This window comes from Mycteria americana, chromosome 2 (assembly GCF_035582795.1).
Source record: "Mycteria americana isolate JAX WOST 10 ecotype Jacksonville Zoo and Gardens chromosome 2, USCA_MyAme_1.0, whole genome shotgun sequence".
Taxonomy (NCBI): domain Eukaryota; kingdom Metazoa; phylum Chordata; class Aves; order Ciconiiformes; family Ciconiidae; genus Mycteria; species Mycteria americana.
Genome location: NC_134366.1, coordinates 17,621,263 through 17,648,131, shown reverse-complemented (window position 1 = coordinate 17,648,131; position 26,869 = coordinate 17,621,263). Strand labels below are relative to the sequence as shown.

The 26,869-nt window shown below is 46.8% G+C and overlaps 1 protein-coding gene across 3 annotated transcripts in view; it reads left to right on the top strand.

Moving 5' to 3' along the window:
• JCAD (junctional cadherin 5 associated) overlaps window positions 1-14,530 on the top strand; it is a 66,655-nt gene extending 52,125 nt beyond the window's left edge. For 2 of the 3 annotated variants that reach the window (XM_075492556.1, XM_075492557.1), the window contains exon 3: window positions 5,009-8,756. In XM_075492556.1, coding sequence (XP_075348671.1) covers window positions 5,009-8,756 — 3,748 coding nt within the window. Of the gene's footprint in view, window positions 1-5,008; window positions 8,757-12,669 lie in introns of those variants that run through there. The other variant, XM_075492558.1, reaches the window with a different exon arrangement.
• The last annotated feature ends 12,339 nt before the right edge of the window (window positions 14,531-26,869 follow it).

The following is a 26,869-nucleotide window of genomic DNA, read 5'->3' as shown; positions in this document are numbered from 1 at the left end:
GCTATGAACAAGGGAAAACCTCTGCACCAGCCGTCCCTCCCGTGCCATCCCCGGGCGCGCAGGGTACCTCTGGCGCAGGGCGCGGCGCTGCCGCCGCCCTGCTGGTACAGGAGGGGAGGAGCGAGCGCTCGGGGCCGGCCCAGGAAGGCTGCCTGCAGCCTCACTGCTGCAGCACCTGCGCTCCCGAAACCGGCACACAGCTGCTGCGCTGCAGGGTGACAGTCCCGCTCCAGACCCACTCCCGACCCACGCCCCTGCTCTGGGGAAGCATCCGAGGCGCGGGGCTGCCGTGCAAGCGTGAGCTGTTTCAAAAGCGAAGAGAGGATTTTTGTGATGGCCCACTTTGGGGTGTTTTGGCCTGTTACGGGTGGGCCGTGGTGAACTCCCCCAGGGATTTTGATCGCTGTCTGGTTTCTGGACCGTTGCAGGAAATAGGTTCCTGGTTCTCAGGCTGGGACAGAACTGCACACTGCAGAGACTTGGGGACCATTTGGGCCCAAAGAGGGGACAACCACCCGGCAGGGTCCAGCACAAAGACACTGCTCTTCGGGCATTGCAGGTTTCCTGCAACCATCTCCTGACGCTGCCTTCCAGTGCAGCACAGTGGCAGGAGAAGGTCAGAAGAGGCAGTGTGTGTCCCAGCTACCTTCACAGACCTTGACCAGCTCCACAGCAATTTGGAGCATGACTCAGGCTCCTCAGATGAGGAATTATCTACACCACACTCATGCTCAGACCACTGATGCAGAAGAACTAATCACCCTCCAAACACGACAGAAGTGAGTGATGTTGCCCACCTCATTGCTGCCTTCACAGACAGGTTTGCAGGGCTCAGGGTGTTTCATGATGGCAGGGGATGATGCTGTTGTCTCCGCTCATTGGGATTGTTCTGCTGATCAGTCCTTGCTGAGGAGGAGGAGAGAGGCTTTATAGCAACTGCAGGTGGGCACATCACACCCCGCCGCTGCTGCTTGCAAGGGGGGAGTGACGCCCCAGCAGAGGGGGAGGTGGTGTGTTGCTCCATCCCGTTGTCCTTCAGGCAAAGCGTGGGGCAGCAGATGGTGGGAGGGCTGTCCTGGCTGTCCTTGCTTAACTAAGCATTAGGAGGCCACACAGTAAAGGTTTGGAAGAGGAGACGAGGCAAATAAAATGGGAAAGCTGAGCCCATGGGTAGAGATGAGAGGGTTCACAGAAGGAGAACTCCCTCCTGCTTCTCTTCTGAGTGGAGAGAAGAGGCACTTTGTTTAGCTATTTGTGTGGGAGGAACTATGTTGGTAGCTAGCAAATTTAGAGATAAATAGATAGCATAATTGATGAGATTACCTGCTGGAAAAATTAGAAGACTGTACTGTGTTTCCCAGTGTTGAGGCTTGGAAGAATGTATGTGAGGATAGGATCCCAAAATAGAACAGCAGGTGCCTGTGTCCAGAACAGCCCTCTGAAAATTTTTTCCCCCTTGCTGCCAAATCCTGGAAATTTCTTAACAGTGCCTCCTCATTGGGCACAAGGTCTGTGCCGGTGCCTGCGGCTCACCCACCCTGAGCTACTGTGTGCCTAATGCCTACTGCTTGCATGCTGGCATCCAGAACAGGGACAGGAGCTCCCACGGTATTGCTAGATAGCCCTGCAGTGGCCTCATTCTGCAGGGTTTTGACTTGATAGCCTGTGCCACACTCCTTCGCTTCTAGCCCTGTTCTGTGAGTCGTGCAAGGTCCTGTTGGTCCAGCGTTGCCCTGGGGGAAGTGGGCAGCTTCAACCCATCGCTCTGAGAGCGGCAGCTCAGTGAAATGCAGTCATGCAGCCGGTGCAGGGTGGACTGATGGCCTCATTGCTTGCAAAGGCCTAAAATTCATAGAAAGCTAGCAATAGTTTATTTTTTTAAATGGTTTTCATTGGATTAATTTTATATAGAATCAATTCAAAGCACTTTATGACAGCAAATGTGATATTTGTTAGAAGCAGGCCTGTTTGTTAGAAAAGAGTTCATAATGTAAAATCTAACTCCTTGTCCCATGGGACCGCTCCATCCTTGGCACCCCTCCCAGCTGGGAAGCACTTGCAAGTCGCTGTATCTGGGTGTGCATTTCTTCGTGCGTCAGTACCATTGCATCATGGAGTGAGACAGAATTGCATAGTGGCAGGGTTGGAGACTAGCTGCTGCTAAGAGGGACTGTGCGATCTCTCCATTGATAATGTCATGGACGCAAAGACTGCAGCATGACTGGCATTTGCCATCCGGAGATGTAGCATTGCTGAGGCTGTAGTGAAGTATTTTGAACTTGGGGTGGCTCTCGGATGCTTCCCCTTCCTACCACTTCATTCGACTGCAAGACCCAAAAGTGTCATATATCCTGGAAGGAGCCACTCTGCCACAGTGGCAGCCACAAGCAGTGTGGTTGTGCCCTGCTGCCCGCCTGCTGCGTGCAGGTGAGCAGGAGCCACTCTCCATCTTTGGGAGCAGAGGAGTCTTCAGGCTGGAGCTAAGGTGGAGGGTCCTTGGGGAGACCGGGGCATCCTCTTCCCACTGCTCAGTGCAGTGCCATCCTCCCCAGAGGCTTGCGGGGCCCAGGAAACGGGCTGTCTGTGTAACCACCTCTAGTACCTGAGCCAGAAGCTGGAGAGACTGATATTGTCCACCTTGTCAATAGATCATAGAAAAGATCAGGTTTAAAATGCTCTAAATACCTCCTTTTAAGTGTCTTTTCTACATTCGTGTTGCAATGATGACATAGTACAGGTCACAGTGGCTTGTATCATGTTCAGAAATTTATTACTGGAGCCTAGTTATTAATCTTTAAATTTATTTTTAAAGATTAAATCTTTTAAACAGCTTTTAGTAAATGGAGGAACATCCTTTCTGTAACTGAAGCCATACTAACTAAGGGCTAATTTACTTTAATGAATGTCTGAGCTTGGGTTTTGTTTGTTTTTAAAAAAGCAAACTAACCCAGACTCTTCTGTTTTAGTGGTTTCCTAGGAAAGAGTCGAGTAATGCTTCCTTCCCTATTCCTGATTTCCTATTAAAACTTTTAAACATCCAGCCCGTTCCATTCCTGTGCTGTTAGTTGCAATTGTTGCAAATCTCAGTATTATTGTCTACCATACCTCCTTTCCCCAATATTTTTATATTCGGGTTGATAAGAATTTGGGTTTAGGTTGGGTTTTTTTTAATGGTGAATTAAGCTTTGCAACAACATGTCTGGAAATTTAACGATCAAGATTTTTAGATGCTTTTCTAAAAGACATGCTACCACTGAAGCAGGAGTCATTTTAGGGAAGTCTGATGGCCTGCGTTGAGCAAGCTGTCAGACTAAATAATCGTAATGGTCTCTGCTGATCTTGGAATCTATGACTCTGTACTTCCTGCAATTTCTGTAGACCCTTTTACAATGATGGTTAAAATCAAACAGAAAGAGCAATCTGTCCGTTCCCTCCTCGCTATTGCTAGATGCTTTTCCTCACCTCGTTTTGTAAACGCAGATACAAATGGTGCCATAGCAGCATGGGGATGAGATGAAAAAGGTAGATTTGATAATCTCAGAAGAATTTGTTCAGCTGCATGTTTCCACATGGAGAGAGGCATGGAAATGTTCATTGTTACAGCAATCAACTTTCCAATATAGGAGGTGTCCTGTTACATCTCACTGATTAATGAAGACTTCTGTTACTTCCTGGGGTTCAGCGATCGAACTGTACTTTGTCGTTCAGAGGCAGGATATTTTGCTCAGATCTTAAGTCTTAATCCAGTTGAATTAATATGAACAAGATTCTCCTTATCCCAGTTTGGGTTTTAAACTTTTATAGTCATAGGATGAAGTTAACATACGTACAAGAAAATTGCTATGGGTCTGGATTGCTTAGTTTTCCTTCCAAATTTTGAATTGTATTATGTTTTCATAAGCTACTATTTGAATAGATCATTGTTTTTAGTAAAAAAGAGCCAGATGACATTGTTTGTATACCTTGGGGTGGAGGGAAGAGAAAGAAATTCTTGGGTTCTATCTACATACTTGTCCTATTTCTGTCAATTTTGATTTTTCTTTCCAGTCTTATGCTGGTGGCAGCTACATAGTGTAAAGGCAGTTACAGTGTTGGACACCTTAGGTACAAGAATAGCAGAACATGGTTCAAGTAGAAGATTAATTATTTATACAGAAAGGTACCAATTTTGTTGAGCAGTATATTAAATAGTTTGCAGTCTGTTAAGAGCACACAAAGAACCTATTCTGTTCATGTAAATCTGTGTTCTGAATTTCTAATCCGCAATACAGTGTCTAATATCTTTCATATTTCAGTAACAGATTGCTGGAGTTAATCCCTCTTTTATTTAACAGTGTTATACTTCTTTTGAGGTATTTTAGATTTCAAATATTGGTTCCACCTTACTCAGAACTGTGCTGATACATCACCATTGTTGTGGCATATATCATTTCATCCAAAGCACTTTGAAGAAATTTGTTCCCTTTGAAAGATGAACAAGAATCAACATTGGAAATGACATGTTTAATTTCAGCTCCTGTACTAGGATGCAAATCATGCTTCTTACAGAATATATCTTATGAAATAGCCCCCTACCTGTTCTCCCTACCTCTGCTTTTTAGCTTTGGATTCCTATTAAACTTGCGTACCACTGTACTCCCCTTGACGTCTATAGATTTTTGATGTAGCAGAGTGCAGAAATAAGTTCAACACAATCATTTCTGGTTTTCTGGTGTCCATTGAGGATGGTTGTGCATGTTTGCACAGCATGTAACTGTGTGCATTTGTTTCTCTTTCTAACAGCTTTGCATAGCTAACAACATGCCAGCAGAGCATCAGTCCCTTCCTTTACTCATGTAAATGACTGACTTTTAAATCCGCCCATTAAAATCATAAAGTCATCTGTTTGCGAATAGATTACACAAACCCCATTGGCATAACTCAACATTTGACCTCCTAATGGCCTTACCCATAAGGGAAAGACAGGGCATCTGTGCAAACTGCCTGTGACGCTGTGTTTCTTTTTCAGGGTTTATGACAGGCCTCAATTAGCATGGTCTTCCCAGCCCAAGACTGACAAAGATCTTGCCTACTGGAGAAGACGAGGACAGGACTTCAGCGTGCTCCTGGGCTACTCCCAGAAAGGCGGTGTGGAAATGCAAGGCCTGGCTGCAGCCCCGGGGGCACCCCGGCACCCCAGGGAGAGTCAGCTGAAGGTGGGGACGGGCGCGGGGTGCATCAGACGAAGCGGCTTGCAGGAGAGCTGTGAAGTGCCTGGCGACTGCAAATGGCAAAGTCTGGGGATGGAAAGCTGGAACCAGCCAAAAAAGGTAGGGAGGCAAATGTCCGAGGGTGACAGGGAGAAGCTGCTTCAAGAGCTGTATTCACTGACCCTGGGAGACAATGTACTGAGCACCCACAACAAGGGGAAATCGCAGTCCTTGCCGAGGGTCCTTTCGCCGGAGAGCATGAGGTGTGTGGAAATGCCCTCTCTGACCAACAGTAACAACTCACTCAGCGTAACTAAAACCCCCTCCTATCCCCCAAACAGACTGAGTGTGGAACCAGCCAAGCACCCTGAAACGGGAGGCCATTTCCTTCCCCTGGTGAAACCCAAGTACGGGAGACCTCTGAAGCCTCCATCCTATGAACTGCAGCGGCAGGTGAGGGCACCTGCAGAAACCGTGGGTTTCCAGGACCACTACCAGAAAGACAAACCCATCTCCTACTTAGCCAAAGTTAATGAGCCAAGGCAAGATGCTTGCATTCAAGACTCTGGTTTGGAGCCCCCGGTCTACGTACCTCCTCCTTCTTACAAATCCCCTCCTCACCAAAACGTGACCCCACATCCCCTCAATGAAGTGCCTAACACCAACTCGTACACCACCAGCGACCAGCAGGGTCCTGCAGAGCGGGCTGTCCCCTGCCAACGACCAGCTGCGAATGCTTTGGAAGTGGGGGGGGACCCTTGCAAAGACAACCATCTTCCTCACGGGAAGCAAAGCCATGCGAGGCGCCCCAATGACTACCTGCGCTCTGTTCAGTATATTCCCTTTGATGATCCTCGGATACGACATATTAAAATTGCACCACCAGAAGGTCTGCAGGACAACACTAAATACACTGAAACTGCATGTAGTCCCAGTTCTGGTGCTTTGCAAGAGAGAGATCTTGAAGTACAGTACAACAGTGCCTTTTTGGATGCATCAAACTTGCCCAATTCTGCAAAGGGAGAAAGAACTTCCGACAGCTCCACCCCTAGCAACAGGTGGTTGGCACCGTCCATCCGAGATCAGGAAAATTGTGCCTTGCCGGACCAAAGAGACAGTTGTAGCACAACTAATCACAGCCCCCGTAACGAAGCCAGTGCAGAGTACACAAAAGGCAAACTTTCTGTAAGAAATTCACATATGGACAGCACCTGTGAGACTGTTACAAAAGTGAAAAAGTTTGAACCTGGAACTGGGATGCAGAGCAAAAAGAGTTCAAAGAAAAAAATGAATGAAACTATATTTTGTTTGGTCTCTATCCCAGTTAAATCAGAATCCAATCTGCCAGATACAGATAGGAACAACAACATAACCCAGAGCCCTGATAAGAATGGGTTTGATAACAATGGGGCTTTGCAAGAACAAAGTCTCTTAAGTATGTCTTCAACAGACTTGGAGTTACAAGCGCTTACAGGAAGCATGACCAATAAAAATGAGTTACAAAAACAAGAGCTGTGGAGACCAGAAGAGTTCAAACAAATGAATGACCTCAGATTTATTCAGCCTACAAAACACAGAGAGCTCAAATACTCTGGCTCCTGGCCAGGTGATCAGTACAAAGACCAGCAGACACAGACCAGTTTCACCGAAGAACCTAAAAGCCCACAATTTTTCCATGGTACAAAGCCTGGGCAGCCCAATAGTAACAAACTGCTGTCTCCGAAGCTCCTAGGATGTACAGCATCCACAATAGGGTCAAAACAGACAGGGCTTCCTTCTGACGAGAGAAGCTGCAGACAGAGTGCTTACGGTATGAAGGGTCAGATGTACCTCAGCCAGTCTAGCAACAGTGCATTTTCCAGGACTGCCACCTCAGTCCTTCAGGCCCCCTCCCCAAAAGCCCACCAGAGCCAGCCGGTGCCTGCCCAGGAGAGGGAAACCGGCCTTCTTGCCAAGGGAGATGTAGTTAAGGGAGAAGCAGGCGCTCCCTGCAACAGTAAAGAGCTGTTTGGGCAGTTCCTGTTGAAGCCGGTAAGTCGCCGTCCCTGGGATGCAATAAGTGAGCTAGAAAGTTTTAACAAGGAGCTGCAAGGGCAGGAGGAGAGCACAAGCAGTGAAGAAGATTTGGAAAGTGCTGCGGCTTCTCCGCAGGCAGGTGCCCTTACGCAGAGGAGGGCATCCAGAAATGAGAAGTCAAACCAGGAGCCAAAACATGGTGGGAAATCAGAAACGGATGTGCCAGAGGTGCCTGTATTTAAGTCAGGAAGAGTTAAAAGTAAGTCTGAAAGTTGGAGCGTGGGGACGGAGCATGGCGGCAAGCTGGGCTGCATTGGCTCTCCAGGCTCCTTGCAGCCAGGAGGGAGCAGTGAAGGAGTCGGGCCAGCAGATGGAAGTCTGATAACAGAAATGAGGACGGGGGAAGCCAAGAGCAGAACAAGCAAGCAGCCAGTGCGCGTGGGCCCTCTCAAGAGAGTTTTGTCCAGTAGCCCAAGCAGTTCTTGTCACAGTAATCCTTTCAATAACCCTGTCTTGCAGGAGATGAGCAAAGACCAAAATTACCTAGACTTTGTTAAACCGAGCAAAGGTGCAACTCCCACAAATGATACAGTGTTAGAGAGAGGCTCAGTAGTATGCTTGTCACTAACAAAGAGGAACCAAGGGCGCTCCGAGCCGGATTTGAGGTCAGTGGGACTTGATGCAGCCCCAGGACCTGGTGCTAACAATTCTGACCACTCTTCAAATGCAAATGCAGTGGAAATCCCTGTGAATGAATCATTGCAGGCAAGAGCTGCAAGAATTTTAGGTATAGATATAGCAGTGGAGTCTCTCCTTCCAGATGACCACGTTGGGCCCCACCCAGGCACTAGCCCTGCAAATGGTGCCCAGGACTTTGAGTCATCAGTGGGGAGCACAGTAAGTGACAAAGAAGGAAAAAAAGATGGTTCTTACGAAGGCAGACGAAAGTGTGGCTGGACAGAGAGTGCTCTCTTTGTTGGAGCAGGAGGACGATCTTTATACCCTGATGAATGCCAGACCACTGACCTGGAAGCCAGCGCTAAAACATTGGTGACTGAGCAAGTTCTTGAACAACCTGCAAGTCCTAGCCAAGGTGAGGACCAAAACTTGGTTTGCAAGTCAGCTGTGTATCAGCATTCAGAAAAGAGAGTGAGAAGCACCTCGAAAGTGATAGAGACACTCCAAGGCAAGCTCACTTCTCCACCTAGCCGGACTGCCATGGATCGCTTAGTGCGAATGAAAGAAGTTGACTCTGTGTCCCGGATGAGACGTCTGAGCATTAAGAGCGCAGACTCAGGAGAGGAGGTGGATGAGGAGAAGCTGTCGAGGGTACAAGAGGAGAGAGGAAGCAAACTGGCAAGCTCAGGGGCTGTTTCCAAGCGTGTTATCTCTCTCAGTGAAAATGGATATTTAGGTGGAATGGAGAAGAAGAAGATCGACAGAGATTTTTCTTTAGGTAAGACCCTATTATGGGAGATCCAAGTGGGTACTGTTTCCTTATGTAATGGGCATGATCGGTTTGCTTATGCCCACATAATGCTGCTCAAATAGTAACATGCTGTAGGTGGTACTACCCCCGTCTGGTTGCCACCCCCTTTGCTCTCCTTGTGGAAGAGGTAACATGAGTGTTCTCTGATCCCATTTTAGGAGAAGTTACTGTAAAACTCACTTGTGATACTGAAACTCATTCACAGAGATTTGAGTGCTCTCGGAGGTCTTATCTCTGTCTAATTGTTTCAGGGAATGGCCAGCTTCAAACAGCAGAGTTCAAAGATAGTCACTCTAGTGCCAGTGTTTGGGAACACATGGTGATTTAATCATAGCCTCTCCTTGAATACCCATTTTTTCCCTCTCTAATACTTAAGTAGACACATACTATATCAGAGTTCAGAAGAAACTAAAAATAAAAATCTGATGTTCTTCTGTGAAGCCTCTGGGAAATGGCTGCATTAAGGGGCCTGGAAAGTTCTCTCTCTCATGAATATTTTCCAGATCAGATGTTGAGAATAACTGTTATCCCCAGGACAAATGGAAAGTTGATTTTTTCAGTGAACACCTTTTTTTTTTTTTTTTTTTTTTTTTTTTTTGTGTTCCTCATCTCTCAAAAGCATATAAACTTTTGTAGTCCATATGCATCCCCAAAGTAACATGAGCTGTTCTCTCTCCAAAACAGTTTTCATACGGCATTGTGTTGAACAACGGAAAATCAGTTGTTGCCATAGGTCCGTGTAAAGGGAAAATCTCCCAGGCCACCTATCTAGTCCATTAAATTAATTGGAGTGAGCAAATGTATGGTGTGAAAGTTGTTAAATTAATATTAATCTCCTCCTTCCTTTTTCCATCCTCTATGTAACAGCTGACACTCTACCGTGAAATCTGCACAGGTTATCCATTAAACCTCATCGATATAAATCTGTTCACAGTTTTCCAGTACAGAGGGACTGAAATTAAATGGAGCATACTTTAAAGTGGATTTATGTATTTCCATCTGAAGAGAAATATTTGTATGAGTTCTATTGGCTCCTGCAGTCTTGCAGCCTTTCCCTTCATGTCTTTTTCTGTATCACACAGCTCTGTGTCTCTTTCTGCTCTGAACTGTATTTCTCTAGGACAGATTTTCCAAACAGGCTAATTCAGCTCCCTTGTACCCATCAGGTCTAGTATGCCCCACATGCGTTTCATATGCTTTCCTCCCTTGGGGTTTCTGCCGGCGTGAAGGAAATAACTGTTGTGGTGACATGACTTCAGGGATGTATCAAAACAGATTGTGTGTGTTTTATTGGAGAGTTATTCTGCAGTAAATTAGGTCTAAATTTATCCCTCTTGCTGACAATGCCAGGCTTGTATTCTGCAGCGTGTTCCCACTGCAGCAGTTCCCTCGCAGACGTAACAGCCCTCCCCACGTCTGGGTAGCGTGGACGTCCCGTCCCGCTGCGCACATCCAGTACCGCAGGGTAACGCGCTCACGCAGGGCGGGAAGGCATCTCCTCCGCTGGCCTCTTCCCATCCAAAGAGACCCTGATTTGTTGAGGGCCACAACATCTTCACCTTACCTTAACGAGGCAGGACTGAAGATTCACGTTTGTAGAAAGGCTTGATGTTGTGTCTTCCTCTGTAAGCCCTCACGCCAACTTCCAGACTAGCTCACTGGTACCATTGAAAGCCAAAATGAGCGTTGATCCTGGAAAACTACTGTATTTGTTGCTTTTAAGGAGTAAGTATTTCTAAAGGCCATTCTATTTGGAGTGAGGTAGGGTGATGTTAGTCTTACAATTGCAGACCGGGCCTGTCGCAGAGGCTAGAAGCCTTAGCAGAAACAGGCTTTCACATGTATAATGCAGCTTGGCAGATGAACAGTCATCTCAGAGTAAGAGCTGTGCTGAAACTCAGTGCAAGAAGCTCATCTTACTATGCAAATACTGCCATTAGAAGAATATCTCCAAATGTTCCCAAATGCACTGGATGTCTTTTCTCCACTGCTGTGTGAAGACCGCTTCCATGAGGCTGCTGATCTGGCTTTGTTTCTGTAGAGAGCATTTCAAACGAGCTTAACCAAATGTTGAATCAGCATTTCTGTATCAGTGCTAGAACTCCAATGTTTGTCCCCCCAGAAGTGTGACATAGCCTGGCAGTCTGGCCCTTTTGTGTCCTTGGTTTAGGTGCTGAGGTTGTGGGTAAGCTTTCAAGGAATAAACTGAGCCACGCAGAGGCTCCGTGTTTTGTGACCTGATTTTCTCCCCCCTGCCACTCAGTGAGCACCTGCAATTTTGTGGGGAGTTCTATTAGTGTGAATGTGCCTGGCCTTAGGAAAATCAGGTTTCTGAAATCCATTCAGAATCCATTTTTATTCTTAGGTCAGCCTTGCAGCGAACAGTTCAGAATTTTTGTATGTTCTAGCAGTTTAAATGGCAAAATATTTACAATTGAAAAAATGTTACTGCATCTTCCCACACCATCAGTGCATTAAGCTTAGAAAGACGCAGTGTTATCCTGGAGTGCACTAGCCCTCAAAAGCTTTTTTCCTCTTGATTTTTTTTGCATTCATGTGGTGTCTGTTCTTGAAGTTTGGAAATACCAGAAGAGGCTGAATAGTGATAAGCAGTTCTGAAAACATAGGTGTTGCTGGCACAGACTCCCTTCTTGGCTGGCCTAGCAATTTGAGGAGGGTGGGCAAGAGAAGCGATAAAGCATCCTACACCAGGAATCCACCCACTGGGGCCAAATCCAAAAGTTCTTTCTAGCCAGTCCCCCCTTGATATGAGTCTGGATGCTGCAGATGGACCACTTGCACACAGGAGTAAAAATTTCCCTCTGAGGATTTTTATGCTTGTTTGAAGGAAGACATTCACTCACATCAACATAAAAGTCCTGAGGGTGAACGTTTTACTCCAAAGTGTGATATTTATGTGTGCAACTATTTTCATGCTCAACTGTTTAAATGCGAGTGCTGCGGAGTACAGCCTACTGGAGGGACATTTAAGGTTAGCACAGATACCCAGGTTGTGTAAAACCAGCAAGTAGCACAGGGTAGCATGGGCTGCAGTGCCAGTTTGTCCAGGCCTCTGTGTACCTACAGACTCCTCCGTAGGTAGCCCTGGTTCCTCCATGCCATGACCGTGCATCCCAAGGAGCCTAGGGTAAGTCAGACATGTCCATGATGGCACAGGGCAGGCAGATCTCACAAGGCAAAGCCCCTTAATTGCAATCCTATCTCAGAGTCACAAGGGTGAAGAAAAAGGCTCATGTCTGCTCACTTCATGGCCAATGTTGGGATAAATCCAATTAAAAAATCTGATAGAAGAGTGTCCTTGGGGCTTCAGAAGAAGAAAAACCAAGTGTGGTCTGTCCTGTGAACTGACAACAGGTAGGCGGAAAATGAAGACCAATGTTAGTAAGCCAGTCCAGTGCTTTAGTGAATAATGTTCAAAATGTGAGCTGCGGTTTTGCAGACTGAAGCGAGACCGTCTAACCATAGTGATGCAACGCAGCTGTGCTTTCCCGTATTCTGTTGAATTAATCTGAAACCAAGGATTTGCAATCGAATGAAAAGACCCTGATGACTGGATGGCATCATGACTTCTTCAGCCAGCCTTAAACACCCTGCTAGGATGCTTAAAGCATTGACCTGTCCTTAGTGTTCAGTACGAGGGGGGCAAATCTTATGTCTTTCTCTCCCTGACAAAGCATCTGAAAACTAGAAGTAATCAGTTCAGTGTGCTTGTTCCTATCTACTCAAGGTTTCCCAAATTATATATGCATCCATTTGATCCAAGTTGCTCCCAAATTGCACTGGTGTAAGTACAGAATTTGGGTCAAGAATGTAGTATGTATCTTTAAGGCTGTAAGTCCAGTATTAGCTTCTTCTTTTAAAAAAACTAGGGAAAAGATGTCTCATTTCTGCAGCTAGCAAAGTTGAATAGATTTCACAATACATTATTAATAGTGTTTTCTTGTCTTTTTTCAGATACATATGACCCCACCAAAGTTGAAAAGGTGTGAGTTGAACAAAGAGGAGAATAGAGATTTCTGGTCTACTAAGAATGTTTCACTGATTTTTTTTCTCGGTGCTTTTTGTTTGTTTTTTGTTTGATGCTTGGAAATTGCCTCCATTTGTGGTGTTCATGGTGTACTCATAATGCCTTTACCACTGCCACTAGGAATTAGCTATTCATATCTGAAACTGTTGCGGAGACCACAGTAAAATCTGCCTTCTACATTGGAACCATCTGGCTTTGTAGCATTAAGACTTAATACCTACCATTGGCAAAGAGTTTTTATCTGAACTCTATTTCAGTCTTCAGCAGGGATGATGAAATGCATGAAGTGAGGCTTTTGAGCTTTCTCTTTGGTGTAAATGTAAGCGTGGGAGATTAGTGAAATGATTTTTAAAAGAATGTGAATTTATAAGCTAAACTTATAAGTATCTACAGTCTAAACTTTGTTTAACTTAAGGGATTTCTGGGCATAAGTAGAAAGTGCTGCTGCACTACATGGGGGAAGGAATGGGAGAGAATGGTAGCGAAGACTGATTGTGAAATTATTTCTGACTTCCAGAGTTTGAAGTTACTCGGATTAAATACTTACTTGCCACCTAGAGAGAAGAAAAGCAAAAACCCCAAAGCTTATAAAAGATGGAAGACTTTTGTAGTACAGTGTACAGAACGTGTAATTATAGTAGCTGGCAACTAGTGTTTCAAACCAATGCAAAGTATACCACTGGCTGTTTTGCACTCAGTATTACCTATTTTTGTTTTGCTGTTTAGAAATTCTTTATATGAAAGAATAGTAGCTGGTTTAAAATAGCCCATTTTAACAAAGTAACTATATTTCTTGTTACAGAATACTATCTATTTTTCTACGATGTAAACAATTGCTAACAAGTGGCAAGTATAAAGAAGTATTATTATTAATTATTATTATTATTATTATTATTATATTTTAAGAAGACTTATCCCTCTGAGTGAAGGTGCCCCAAGCAGATTTCACTTGTATATCTTAATGCACACTCCGTATTGCCACATACTCAGTAGTCCTACCTTATTTTGTTCTGAAAAGAGCCATCTATGTATGTATGTATGTATGTACTACAGGGTTAATTTCTATTTTTCCGCACTCAACCCTTGGATCGTTCTTCTTGGAGCTACTTTCTGAAACACAGCTGAGAACCGTCTGGGCTGGTGTTGCTGCCATTACATACCAGTGACAGTGATTACCAAAAAGCGGGTTTGGATCTTTGTCCCGGTGTCTCTGAGCAGCTCAGAAAAATACCTGGTTGCTTTCTTTTACTTTGTTCCCTTTTACACATTATGGGTTTGGATTAGGCCAGTGTATAAAAATAAAAAAACCTGGGTTTAATTCTTCCCTGAAGTCAACTGATGTTGCTGGGGAGGAGTTCAGGTGTCTTCTTGATGGCATTTAAATACATGGCTTTAAGTATATTTTATCTGCACACAGAAATGCATGAATTACAGAGTTTATAATAAAGCCTATGCATTCTGCTCTTTGATACTGAACTAGCCTGCATAGTATCTGTGTCTTTAAAGCCTTTATGTCCACTCCTGTGTGTTTTTTTGTAAGTACCTGTGTACTAACATTCTTCTGATGACTTGTTCATGTACTTCACCGGTGTATTCTACTGGCCTTTTCTGGTTTTTAGCATAATTTTATTTTTTAAAATCTTCTAATTTCTTGAAATATTTTTTCCTAAGTCTGTAATTTGGAAAGAACAACAGGGAAAAACACTCATCCTGTGTTTTGGCAGCAGGAATTTCTTGTCTGTAACACATGATTCTGTTACATATGGACTATTTAAAGCTTGTTTGAAAAGAAAATGTGGTGTATAATTTATTTTATTAACTCTTGTGCATGCTGTGCAGAAATACTTGTTGACAAACTGTTCCCACCACTCTTACTATATCCACCTTTCTTCATCACCATCTAGGACATCTGGGGGCTAGTAAATGCTACAAAACATGTTTCTTCCCCTGCCTCCCCGCCCCAATTCTGCCCATAAAGAAACAGTTCTTAAAAAGAATTGCTTCAACTCTCATCATCCCACTTACTAGTAAAGCTGAGATGCCTGGCAATAACTTTAAAGTTTTAATTTATCCTTGATTTCTGGAGAACTGTAAATTGTCACATATAACCACTCCTGCCACCTTCAGTTCACATCTCTGTGGAGCAAGAGTTTTCTGTGGATTTTATTTTCTTCTGATGGGGAGGGGGTTAACTGATTTTGCAACATGTCTGTTTCATCAGTCAGGTCAAGTAACTACTTTTCCAATGCTTGTATCTTGTACCCAGCCAAGATCTCAAGGGAGAAAAAAAAAAAAGAAAAAAGGAAATAAATAGGAAGTAGCAATATTGCAGGGAAGGTTTTATTGGCTAAGAACGAGAAATTAAAACCTAGGAAGTTAATAAGTTTTGGTTTGCAGTAGTATGAGACTGACCAGTGGGCGAAAGATTAGAGTTAGTACTGCTTTAAAAATGGTGTATTCCTCTAACAACACTGGCTGGTTCATTTCATACTATGATACAGACAACTAAGAAATACATGGAGTACAGTTTTATGAATGATTGTGGCTCAGTGTTTCTACAGTACCTGTGCCATAATTAAAACGTCAGCTATCGGAATGGGCTGGATGGTACCACAGCTGAACACCTTTCCAGAAGCCTTTTGCCAGTTGCAACCAGCAGTCAACAGACAGCTCCTTTTACACCAGCTGTAGTTAAAAAACCAGTAAATGGTGACTTTCAGTGGCTGTTTCAATGGGTGCGTAAAACTGTCATGGCAACAGCTGTCACTGGTAATGGCAACGGCAGGAGCTCAGGGCTGAGTGGATGGAGAGGAGGAGGATGTGGCAGTCTGTTTCCAGTGCCTCCTGCAATGCGGTCGTGTGACTGCAGAGCAGCAGTGAAGAACTCTGCATTTATCTTTATTCTCAGGAGGAAGAGCAGAGCTAGAACCTCAGAGATCACCTTGTTACAAGCTGTTGTGTATCCAGCTTGTGCTGTTGCTGTGCGGCTGGGGAAGCTGGGGCTGGTGGACAGGTTATCCAAGTGCTTGGGTGGGAAGATACCAGTTTCACGAGCATTCCCAGAAATTCATGCAAAAACCCCGTGCCTGGATTATACATTTCAAAAATGTTTAATGGGGAGACTGCTCGGGAGATGGATAGCTAAATAGGACCTGCCATCTCCTTCCATTTACCCTGCTGAAATCCAGAATGGATAGTCAGCCTAAGGGGTTAGCGACAGTAACAGCACTTGGTGGCAGTGCTAAGGTGCCAGGAAGATAAACAGCTAACCCAAAGTTTCAGGCTCTTATCTTCTATCCGAGAAAGAAGAGTCACCCGTGAGCTGCGGGGGCTACTGCATCGTCCGAGCCCAGCTTCGCTGGCCGATGCGGGCAGAGAGCGGCAGCCCCCGGCGCTGCGGCGGCGGGCGCGGCGGGAGGCAGGTGCGGGGCTGCGGCGGGAGGGAGGTGCGGGGCTGCGGCGGGAGGGAGGTGCGGGGCTGCGGCGGGAGGCAGGTGCGGGGCTCCGGCAGGAGGCAGGTGCAGGGCTCCGGCAGGAGGCAGGTGCGGGGCTGCGGCGGGAGGGAGGTGCGGGGCTGGGGCGGGAGGCAGGTGCGGGGCTGCGGCGGGAGGGAGGTGCGGGGCTGGGGCGGGAGGCAGGTGCGGGGCTGCGGCGGGAGGCAGGTGCGGGGCTGCGGCGGGAGGGAGGTGCGGGGCTCCGGCAGGAGGCAGGTGCGGGGCTGCGGCGGGAGGGAGGTGCGGGGCTGCGGCGGGAGGGAGGTGCAGGGCTGCGGCGGGAGGCAGGTGCGGGGCTGCGGCGGGAGGGAGGTGCGGGGCTGGGGCGGGAGGCAGGTGCGGGGCTGCGGCGGGAGGGAGGTGCGGGGCTGCGCGGAGACGCCCGGTTGCGGAGGTGCCAGCGCTCCCTCCTGCGGCTCCCCTGAGCACGACATGGAAGTTTGCTTCCACGAAGAACCGCTGTTTTCGGATCCCACGCCAGTCTCCTTGCTAGGGGCGTTTTGCACCAGACAGAAGCGTGGTCTGGGAAGAGCTCCTAAGGCTGTGTTTCAGACCCCGCTGCCATCACGGCTAAATGGGGTGGGATGGGGGAGGCAAAGGAGGGAAAGCCCTTGGAATGACTCACGCTCGCTGGCGATTGAAATGCCCAGCGATATGCCTGACTAAGCATCGCTCGAGAAACCTTCCCTAGGCATAAGAAGGACTGTTGTATTTCATACCACAGGTTTTATGGCAGGTTAGTCTTCACTGCAAACTATCCCTTATCTTTTGATAAAAAGTTCCATCCAGTTTCCTTGACTCAGCTCCTGATGTTGGCAGCAAATAATCCATATACTGAAACATCCAATAACTCTTGGAAAAAAATTAAGGACAGCATATGCTTAAAGTGGTCAAATAACAGAATTAATCTGTCACCCTTCGAAAACAACCGGTCCCATCAAGCTTATTTACATGTAAATATTGGAATTTAGTAAAATATTTCTGTTTGTTTAATATCAGAAATCAATATCTAAGGTCAACATTCTGTTGCCTTTGCCACATGGACAGCCAGCTGAATGTTAGCTGTATAGTACTCGACCTTCTCTTTGGGTTAAAATGTTGACATTTTCTTCACTGCCCTTTTCAAAGGAAAAACTAGTGGAGTGAGCGGGAGAAAAGTAGAAGTGAAATGTTCTTGCATTTTAAGTGGTAGAAGTTCTTGCAAGTGCAAAGTGGGCACTTTTGTCCAGGTTCAAGATCTGATAGAGGCAAGTAAGTATATGTGAGGAGTGAATCTTTACTTGGCAGGAGCCATCAGCTCAAAGAAGAGAGACAAAACAGTGTTAAAAGGAATAGAAAGGATTGACAGCTTGTCAGCCTTCTGAATGTTTTCTGTAAAGCTGTCCTTTTGGAGGACATTGGTATTTTCTTGGTTGGGGATCAAACGATCCCCTAATTTCCCTCCACTGGCAATAAACCATGATGCTGCAGTCCTAATTTACTGGAGTGAGATTTAATTACAAGTGGAGTCTACAAAGTTTAAACTTCTATTCTTCTGCATAATCCCAATAAAGGATCAAGCTGAAGATTTCATCAGATGATGACTATATCATTGAATTCATTAGAAAAGTTGGGAAATTGTGATTTAATTCTCACTCAAACTTGCATGAAAATGTTCACTGCACCTCCCCCTGGGGACTAAATGAAAGCTGTTTACCATCAACTCTATTTTTAAAGAAAAAAATGTTTCAAACAAAGAAAAAGGGAAATCCTGATATCAATAGCAAAGCCCAAAACCGCAATGCTACCTCCCACCCATGCTGAAAAATATGTTTGCAATATGGCCTGCAGAGCTGCACAGCAGGGAGAGGGTGAAGGGAACTTAAGTCAGAACTAACCGACACATGGCTGAGATTAGAAATAAAAATGAAATTTCCCAGCCAAGAGAAACCGCAATAACATACAGATTATAAAATGAAGGAGGAACTTTCCACCCTCAACAGCAGCAATCTCAGCCTTCTTTTGAGCTCTGCACCAGCAGAGAAAATAATCAGAATCATTCCAAAAGCCATTCCTAACCTGGAAGGAAAACAAGGAGATATATGTGCTAGACAGTATATCAGTATCCTTGTGTCTTTGTCCTTATACAATGCAGATAATTGTCCACTCTGACTTTCAAGATATTGCGGCCTATCTCCAAAACTAATACTATGGCATTGCCATGGTTTTCTGCTGTAACTAGCACAAAGTCAGATTTAGAGGGATAAAAGGAGAGGAAACAGGGGTAAGCAATTACAATACTGTTTATATGATATCAGAAGATGAATGTGTTTTAAGAATTTTCTTTGTATTTTTTTCTGCACAATGCAAATACTGTGTTTCTGGGCTTACATGTAAACTGGAGGGGTGCTGTTATTCAAGAGGAGACATTCTCCAAATAAAGATTTTGCATGGATACACTCCTCTGTGATGTTGTTGATGTTGTTATCATGGGGCAAAATGGAGCATGTGCTCTGATGTTTGCATTGCCTTCGAGAAAGATAAATGCATTGGTGAAGTGTTAAAAGGCTGCAGTATTCTGCAGGGGACTGCTACTTCAAAACCTGATGTTGTGACTGGCCTGTTACACCATCAGGTACAGAAATTGTGTTTACTTGAAAGAATTACTTTCCACATCCGCACTTTCTCAGATCAGCACAGACTGTAGGTCACTCATTTCGAAGTCGTGTTCTGTTTGTTTGCTACCTTTAGGGTATGTTCTGCCTCTGTGCGAGAGTCGATTCCTCCTTTACTGCCTGGCAACCAGCCATCTGCACGGGGTAAACCTACGGTGTCAGAGCATTTTCCACTCCATATGAGTATTTTCGACTCCCTTTGCACAAGTTGATATGGCACTGGGATAGTTTACTTTGGCTACGTTGCAGTAAAGAATGGCATGCTCTGTATCTGTGCTGATAGGACTTCAAGAGAGCTAAGTCTTCAAGTTAATATATGAAAAAAAAGATTTTTTTTCAGGCAAAAGTGTAGGCTGCTCATGGCTAGAATGTGCAGGTCTGCCTTTTGTCACTGGGTCACAAGCAGGTTAGACCTTACTGTCATGCTCACATATATTGCTATGTAGAAGCAACGGATTCATCCTGGTACTCCTCTCCTGTATCCAACAAACCTGTGGAAAAAAAGACCCAACAGATCTGGGGAGGCTGAAGATGGAAATCATTGTGGCAGTTTTGTTCTCCTTTTCTTTCCATCATCCAGCCAATCTGCTCTCACTATACCTTCTCCTTCCCCACCTGCTTGAAGTAGAAGAATCTCTAATCCAGCTTAATCCCATCTTCCACCCAATTTGAGTCTAGAAACCAATTTTTCCTACTTTTTTCTGCCGGTAGGAGAAGGCAGGCATTCAGTTCTTTCCAATTGCTTATGGGTGGGTTTTTTGTTTCTACTCTTCACCTTAGTTTTGGTCCCTGCATCAATACACACATATTGTTCATTACTTTTCCCAGAAGTAGCCACATACATAACAGAACTGGCCTGTGTGCTATCAGCTACAACAGGAGGAAGTCCCCAGAGTGCCTAGGGACCAAATTGTCCTGCTACCCCAAGACCTGATGCTTCAAAGCAAGGGGCTGGACATGTCTTGGGGAGCCTACACACACAGCCCAGCAGGAAAGGTGAAGGCATGAGGGCAGAGACCTTTCTGCGCTTGCTCCGACCCACCTGCACCCACCCTCTCTGCAAAGAGATGGGCAGCTGTATCAAGGCTGGTGCTGCCTGACACTAGCAGGGACCCATCTCTCTCTTTTGCTCTTGGATGTTACCTGGCCAGCACTCCCATGCCATGCTTCAGGCGGTCAGATGTTCTGCTGTCTGCCATCAGACAGGGACAGGGCTGGCCAACATAGTCTATACTCCCTCCAGACAGATCTGTAGGTGCTCAGGCCCACCCTGGCCTGCAAAGCAAGTCAGCGGGAAACACAGGGGCAGCTAAGGATGAGTGGCTGCAGCTAGCCCTCACTCAGAAGGTTTCCTGCTAAGTCAACCAGAAACCCTCCCAGCTGCAGGTCTTCCCTTCAGCCCCCTCTCCAGCACTAGTTGGAGAGCCACCAGCTCACTCACCCTTTGCCACACTAGCCCACACATGCCTGACCCTTGGCTAATCGTATAAGACCTTTAGCTCTTATCTTACTCTATGCACCTCATCTTCTTTATCTCTCCCACTGACCTCTTACAGCCTTAGAACATGTTTGACCTTTCGTGGGTAACAATGGTATGCATGCCCACGTTCAATTGAAGCTGTATTATCTCTCTCTCTCTTCTGCTCTGAATCTTCCCTTTGTTGGGGGAAAGAAAAACAGCCCCCTGGGAGTCCCTTTGCACCATTTATGCCAGCCTGCAGAAGTGTCATACCTCGGGGGGGTGATGCAGAAAGGAAGGAAGCCAACTCCCTCCTTTTACCCCTTAAAATTTCTTGTAAAGATAACCGAGATCAAGGCAAATGTTTGCCAAAAACAAGAGGAAAAAAGCCCTTAAATCTCTTTGAGGGGATATACTACCGCTCTGCAGCAGTGTACTTCAAGGGCTAGCTGTATCTCGTTTTGCCATTGATTTAACAGCCAGTCCTTGGGAAGTGCTGGGTGGACAGATGTTGCCCTAACTGGGGTGCTTCAGCTTCCCCTCTTACCCCTTCCCTACTCCATTTAGCCTGCAGAGTATTTAGACTCACTTTCTGTGTACTGCCGCAGGTACAGCCTTTAGCCTCCGTATCACTATAGTAGCAACAACAGCCAGTAACCTGAAACCCGCTGAAAACAGCACGGTGACCTAGCCAGCTCGCATCATTTGAAGTGGCAGGGTTATGACATTTTGTGGGAAAAAGGCTTGTCATCTGTCCCAGTTTCTCATTATTATTGTAGCATAATGTTTAGAGTATAAAGGAAGTCCTTTGCTCTCCCAGTGGTGGGTCACACTATAAATACCCCAGATGGCACAGGACAAGGAGGGCTGTAAAACTCAGGATGTGGGTCACAGGATGGCTGTCTGCTTTCTGTCTGGGAGAATACGATAATAAACCCTCGCAAAGAACCCTGATAACACCACATGAAAGGAGTACAAACACTGTGGAGGAGATCTTCGGCTGCTGTAAAATGTCACCGCTCTCTTCACTTCGTGATATGCTGCTTTTCTTACTTCCTTCCCTTCTCAGTCTCCTCTTAAGTGTCCGAGGCTGAAAAGTACCCACAAAACTTTTTTTCCTTCTGCATTACTTTTCAGCTCCTTCTCCCTCTCAGTGCACATCTCCACGTTCCTGCAACACCCTCCTTACCCTAAGCAGCTCTCATACAAATCGGTCACTCCAGCCAAAGGTCCCCTGAAGGATATCAGCACCATGCCAAAAATACAGGGCCCTCTCCCCTGCCCCCAAGAATCACAGTCACTGCGGGGAGGGGAGTCAGGACAGTCAAAGAGAGGCCACCAAGCTCCTGGGCCAGATTTTAAACAGAAACATTCCTTATGTAAAAATCATCCTTTATTCCCCGGGAGAAGTGAAAAACAAAATTCATGAGTGTTGTCAACTCTTGCAATAAGGGGATGTTCATGGAGAACATTGTGCCTTTTCTTGCTGTGTACATTTCTTGCATTTTCATTATCAAATTATTATTGGCTATGGTGTTGGTGTTTTAATAACCCCTGGATAATGTTTTTGATAACAGATTTAGAAAGAGGATTTGGGAGAAGTGGGAGTAATGAAACAATTGTGAATACATTTCAAACCTTCTGAAATGCTCTTTAAAACCCCCCTTTCTTCCCCCACAAAAGTAATTTTTCTTTTTTTTTCATCTGCTTACCCCTCCAGGTTTCCCCCAAAAAAACTTTCACACCACAACCACAAAAGCCTGGTGTGCACACAGCTCAACAGAGTGGAGTATCTATTCCAGCTGAAGTTATAATTCAGTAGTTGGTAAATATTGGTGACTACATTTATATCTGTGCAGTTTTGTTGACTGCTGAGAAATTATACTGCCTTAACTATGTGAGTGAAGCAGTAGAGCTTTGTAATATAGGTCTATATTTCACCCAGACAGGGTTGAAAGGTGTAACTCATGCCTCCTAAGGCAAAGGAGATTTATCTTTTTTATTCTCCTTCCCCCTGAGATAGGAACTGCCCTCTACTGCTGAATCAGCAGGATATGCCCTGTGACACAGACTTCAGCTGGCTGAAGAGCTGTTAATGGGACTGAAAACCATATCCTACCCCAGCCTCCCTCCACGCCGCGTGTGTGGGAGAGGGAGGGAACCGAGCAAGCAGCACAGGAGAGGGAAGCGGAGACCCCTGATACACACAGCTGTTATCTGTGATAAGCTGCATCCTGTGCCATGCTCCACCTCGCTGCAGCAGGGAAGGCGTTTGAACTCCAGGACCCTTTCTCAGTTCAATCCCTATCTGACAAACACACAGCAGGCAGCTGGATGAAAAAAGCAAAGTTCAGCCCATCCCCAATGACTTGGTTTCTAAGACTTCTGACCAATTTCCTAAAACTCCACCTTAAGGATTTTTTTAGGCAGTGCCAGTACATTTGAACCATATAAATAGCTGAAGGAGTTCATAATAACTGTGGAGCAGTGAAGCGAAGAGATCGAGCTGAGAAGGGAAACAAAAAGCTCAATTACATGCAAGCAGGGCAGTAAAAAAGCAAAGCTCCTTTCAGGAGAATCACTTGTTTAAAACGGCTGCAGCTGACCTCTGATCTCCCGTCAGCCCACGAACCTCACTGGAGCGTCATTGTTGGCTTGCGTGTCCCCTTTACAGGCGGTCAGTAACCACTACTCTTGCTCTGACAGTAGGGCTTGACTGTGCTCTTCAGTGGAAACCCCTGGGAAGGCAGCAGCGGACATCGTTCCCCAACGTCCTCCTCAAGGACGCTTCACCCATGAGGGTGTAGACCTTCATCCTCGAGGGTGAAGACATTAGAAGATACAAAAATCACAGCTGTGAAGTATCCTCCCCTTAACTTCAGAGTATCTTTCTCAACCACTTGTTCCTCCTTTCAGTGTTCACCCTGTTTTTACACAGCAGGGCACAACAAACGTTCACGGGCCTCAGTGGCCCGTCAGGGAGTTGGCCCTTTCTCCTCATGTCTGGCCAGCCCAGAGCACCCCTTCAGCAGGGCTTAGGGCTCGCTTCTCCATTTCTCCCTCACACAGAGGAGCCAAGTGGAGACGAGGAGCTGCTGTTACCCCTTCCTTGCAAATCCCCTCAGAGGCATGGCCGCTGGGCCACAGCCCTCACGCCACCACAACTCTGCAGGGCCGGCAGTCATTGCCGCCCCGCACAGGGCTGCCACACAACCCCGATCCCTCCTGAGATGTGCCCCGACCCTAAGCCAAAGTCTGGGAGGGAACACCAGGGTTTCCCACACCCGGAGCTGCTGCGCTGCTGCTGGGGCAGGTGCCATTTTGTGCTGACGCTGTGGCCAGGGGGCTGCAGGTCTCTCATCTGGGGGATGGCCGCCCTCGGGCTTGCTGCCACAGTTGGTTGGTTGTTTGTGTGTTTTCCGCAGAAGAAAGTCCGTCAGTGAAAAATTACTCTGCTTTTTATGTTTTATTGGTGTTCTTTATGTAAGGGAAAATGTCATGAGAGGAGGCCATAGCTTGTCAAGCCTTTAAGGCTACTGCCCATCCCGTGGCAGCCCCACTCTCCACAGCCTCCTTAGGGGCTCCCCCAGCGTCCCTCAGGATCACGGGGCTTTTTCAGAGAGGGGTAAATACAGGCAAATTCAGGCCTTCCTCGCAGCTTTGCAAAAAACCGCGCCGCAGTCCCTGCCGGGCGCGCTGCACCAGGCAGGCGGCGGACGGCCGCCTCCCGGGGCTCTCCTCCCTCCCGCCCGCCCTCCGCAGCCGCAGCCGCAGCCGCGCCGCGGGCACCGCCCGCCCGCCGCCCTGGGCCGCCGGCGGCAGCCTCTGCAACAGCGCCACCTGCGGGGCGCGCCGCGGCCCGGCCGGGAGCGGGGCGCGGGCCGCTGGGCGCTGCCTGGGGCGGCTCAGCGGCCGTGGGGCCGCCGCGGGCCGGGGATCGCGGGCAGGGCCAAGGAGAAGGGCCCGGCCCCGCGGGGTGCCAGCAGGCCTGAAGCGAGGGTCTTGGAGCACGCGGGGACACCGTGGTCGGGGTGCTGGGGATCAACGCCCCCACAAATCACACCGGTGAGCTGAGGCAGAGGGTGCAGGAGGACTGGTAGTCCTGAGGGTCCCCGGGCAGCTGACCTGGTACCGGCGAAGGAGAGACCCTGGCCCTGTGGCGGAGCAGGGTGGTCCTTGAAAAGCTGCTGCCAGGCCTGTCATGACCAGCCCGCCCAAGCGGCTCAGCCCCGACAGGCCAGGCTGGCAGGGAGGCCAGTTGTCACCCTGACCCAGCTCATCTTCATCCTGGCCCTGGGGCTACTGAGCAGCATGGGGGACAGGGAAGAGCGCAGCGGGGAGGGGGTTGTTTGCTGGCCGGGCAACTTTACCGGGGATTAAAGGGGCTTGTGAGACAGCTGAAATGCAAACAGCCTGTGATAGGGCAATAGGATTTAGCAGGAGCGTTCAGGGACAGGTTGGGGTTGGGCAGGAGACAGATGGGATGGGCGGGAGCTGGTGGGCTCCAACTCGTGTTAAACTGGAGCCTGGAAAAGGGGCAGAAAGAGCCAGTGGCAGATGAGGGTGGGGAGGCCGGACAGATTAGCTGTGGTGGCTTGCTGCTCTAGCTGGTGCTGTGGCACACTGTTTGTTAGAAGCATCATTTGGCAGACCTGGAAGGAGTAAAAAATTTCAGAAACTCTTCCACTGGAGCTCCCGCTTCCTTGGATTTGCCTATGAGACATGTATCAATATACCTCAGTCCTGAAACCACTTTTACTGTGACTTTCCTTAGGATAGGCTTACTCAGGAGCATGTACCTGACCTCAGCAGCTCCCTTCACGTCTGTAGAGGCACCCGTTGCAGCACCAGGCTCAGCATTTCTCTTCATAGGTGGCCAGTCCATCTACCACCATCCAACAGTTTGCCCTTCTAGCATCCCTGAGACATGTGGGTTCTGCTTTAGCAACTGCCCCAAAGGTGTGGGGATACACAACTACAGAATGAGATTATTTCCTAGGACTAGGAAGTGATCATCAAAATGTATGTGAAATTACTCAGCAGTGTCACCACATGCATCAGCTACCACTGACCTTTTAAAACATCTGTCTCTACCTCACTGACATCTGCTCTTGGTTCTGAACACACCACCTCTAGACCCACTTTGGCCAAAATAACATCATCAACATTTGACTCTTCAGTAAACCCCTTCAGAGCATCCCGCTTTCTGCCCGTAGCCTTCCCTCCTCCCTGCCTTTGCTGTCTTGCCTGGCTTGTTCTCATTTACACCTTGCACTCTGGCCAAAACCCTTTGTTTTTAATTCCTTCCTCTTTTTAAACTGGGATGCCAGTAATTAGTAATCCGTTTACTCCAACTAATGGCCTATACAGACGCAATTTCTCCTACTCCTACCAAATGTCAAATTATTTATACAAACTAGGATACTTTTAGCAGGGAAGACTGATACATAATCCAGAATCTCAAAAAAGAATAAAAGCCAATGCATGGCAACCAGACTGTCTGCTCTGCCTGGTACTTACCCAGATTATGAGGTTCATTTTACATACTCCAGGCTGCTGGGCTCTTCTGGCAAGGGAGAATCTTTTATTTTTAATGAATATTTCAAAAGACCTGGGGTTTATTCCAGTGATGGTTCTCATGGAGGCAAAGCAATAAGAGGCTGTTTTCAAAATTGGATTAACCACAGTTTCTTCCCACTTGCCAAACCATAACAGCCAGAGCTCCATAGCCCTTTTCATGCCAGCCATCCTATATCCCAGTCCCAAATATGTAACCCATAATCCCATTTGACTGTGATACCACAACTGAATTGTCCGATCCCCGTCCTGTGGTTTCAGACCCAGCGCAGGCAAATTTGACATTTCACACTTGTATGGAAAATAGCTTGAAGGCAGTAAGTAAAATGAAAGTCTATGGAAGTTGGCTTTGTTTTTGATTGTAGATTGTGTTGAGATGGCTAAAGAATAGCTGGGAAGGGATTAGGCATGTCAGCTTGATGCTGGAGGAGGAAAGCTGTGTCTTGGCATTTGTTTCATGGGGAGCTGGGTCCCAAGATGACTGGGAACACCCACTGAACTGAACAATTAATTGTCCAGTTGCTCTGTAGCCTCACCCATCACTTACAGATTTCTCTCAAAGTTTGAAAGAGATGTTGCCAAATTAACCCCATTTTTCCTGAAATCCATCTCAGTCCCAAGTTTACCTTAGACTTCCTCCAACCTTTGAACTCAGTGAACCTCTTTTGTGGGGAAGGAGACGTTTATATTGAAACATGTCACAAGGTGAGCTGGGAGGAAGAAGGAGGAATATTTCAAGATTGCAGTAGCTTGAAGGTAATTTTTCACCCTGGATTCTGATGTAAACAGGTTCAGTGAACTTGGCAATGGGCTTTGTGTGCTTTCCATCTTATAAAATGGTGAAGCATTTTGAGATCCGAAGGTAGGAAAAGGTTGTAATAGCACTACATGTTTATAAGTGTGTTTTCCAGTCTTTCTCATCTGTTTTTCTTAAAATGTTTGT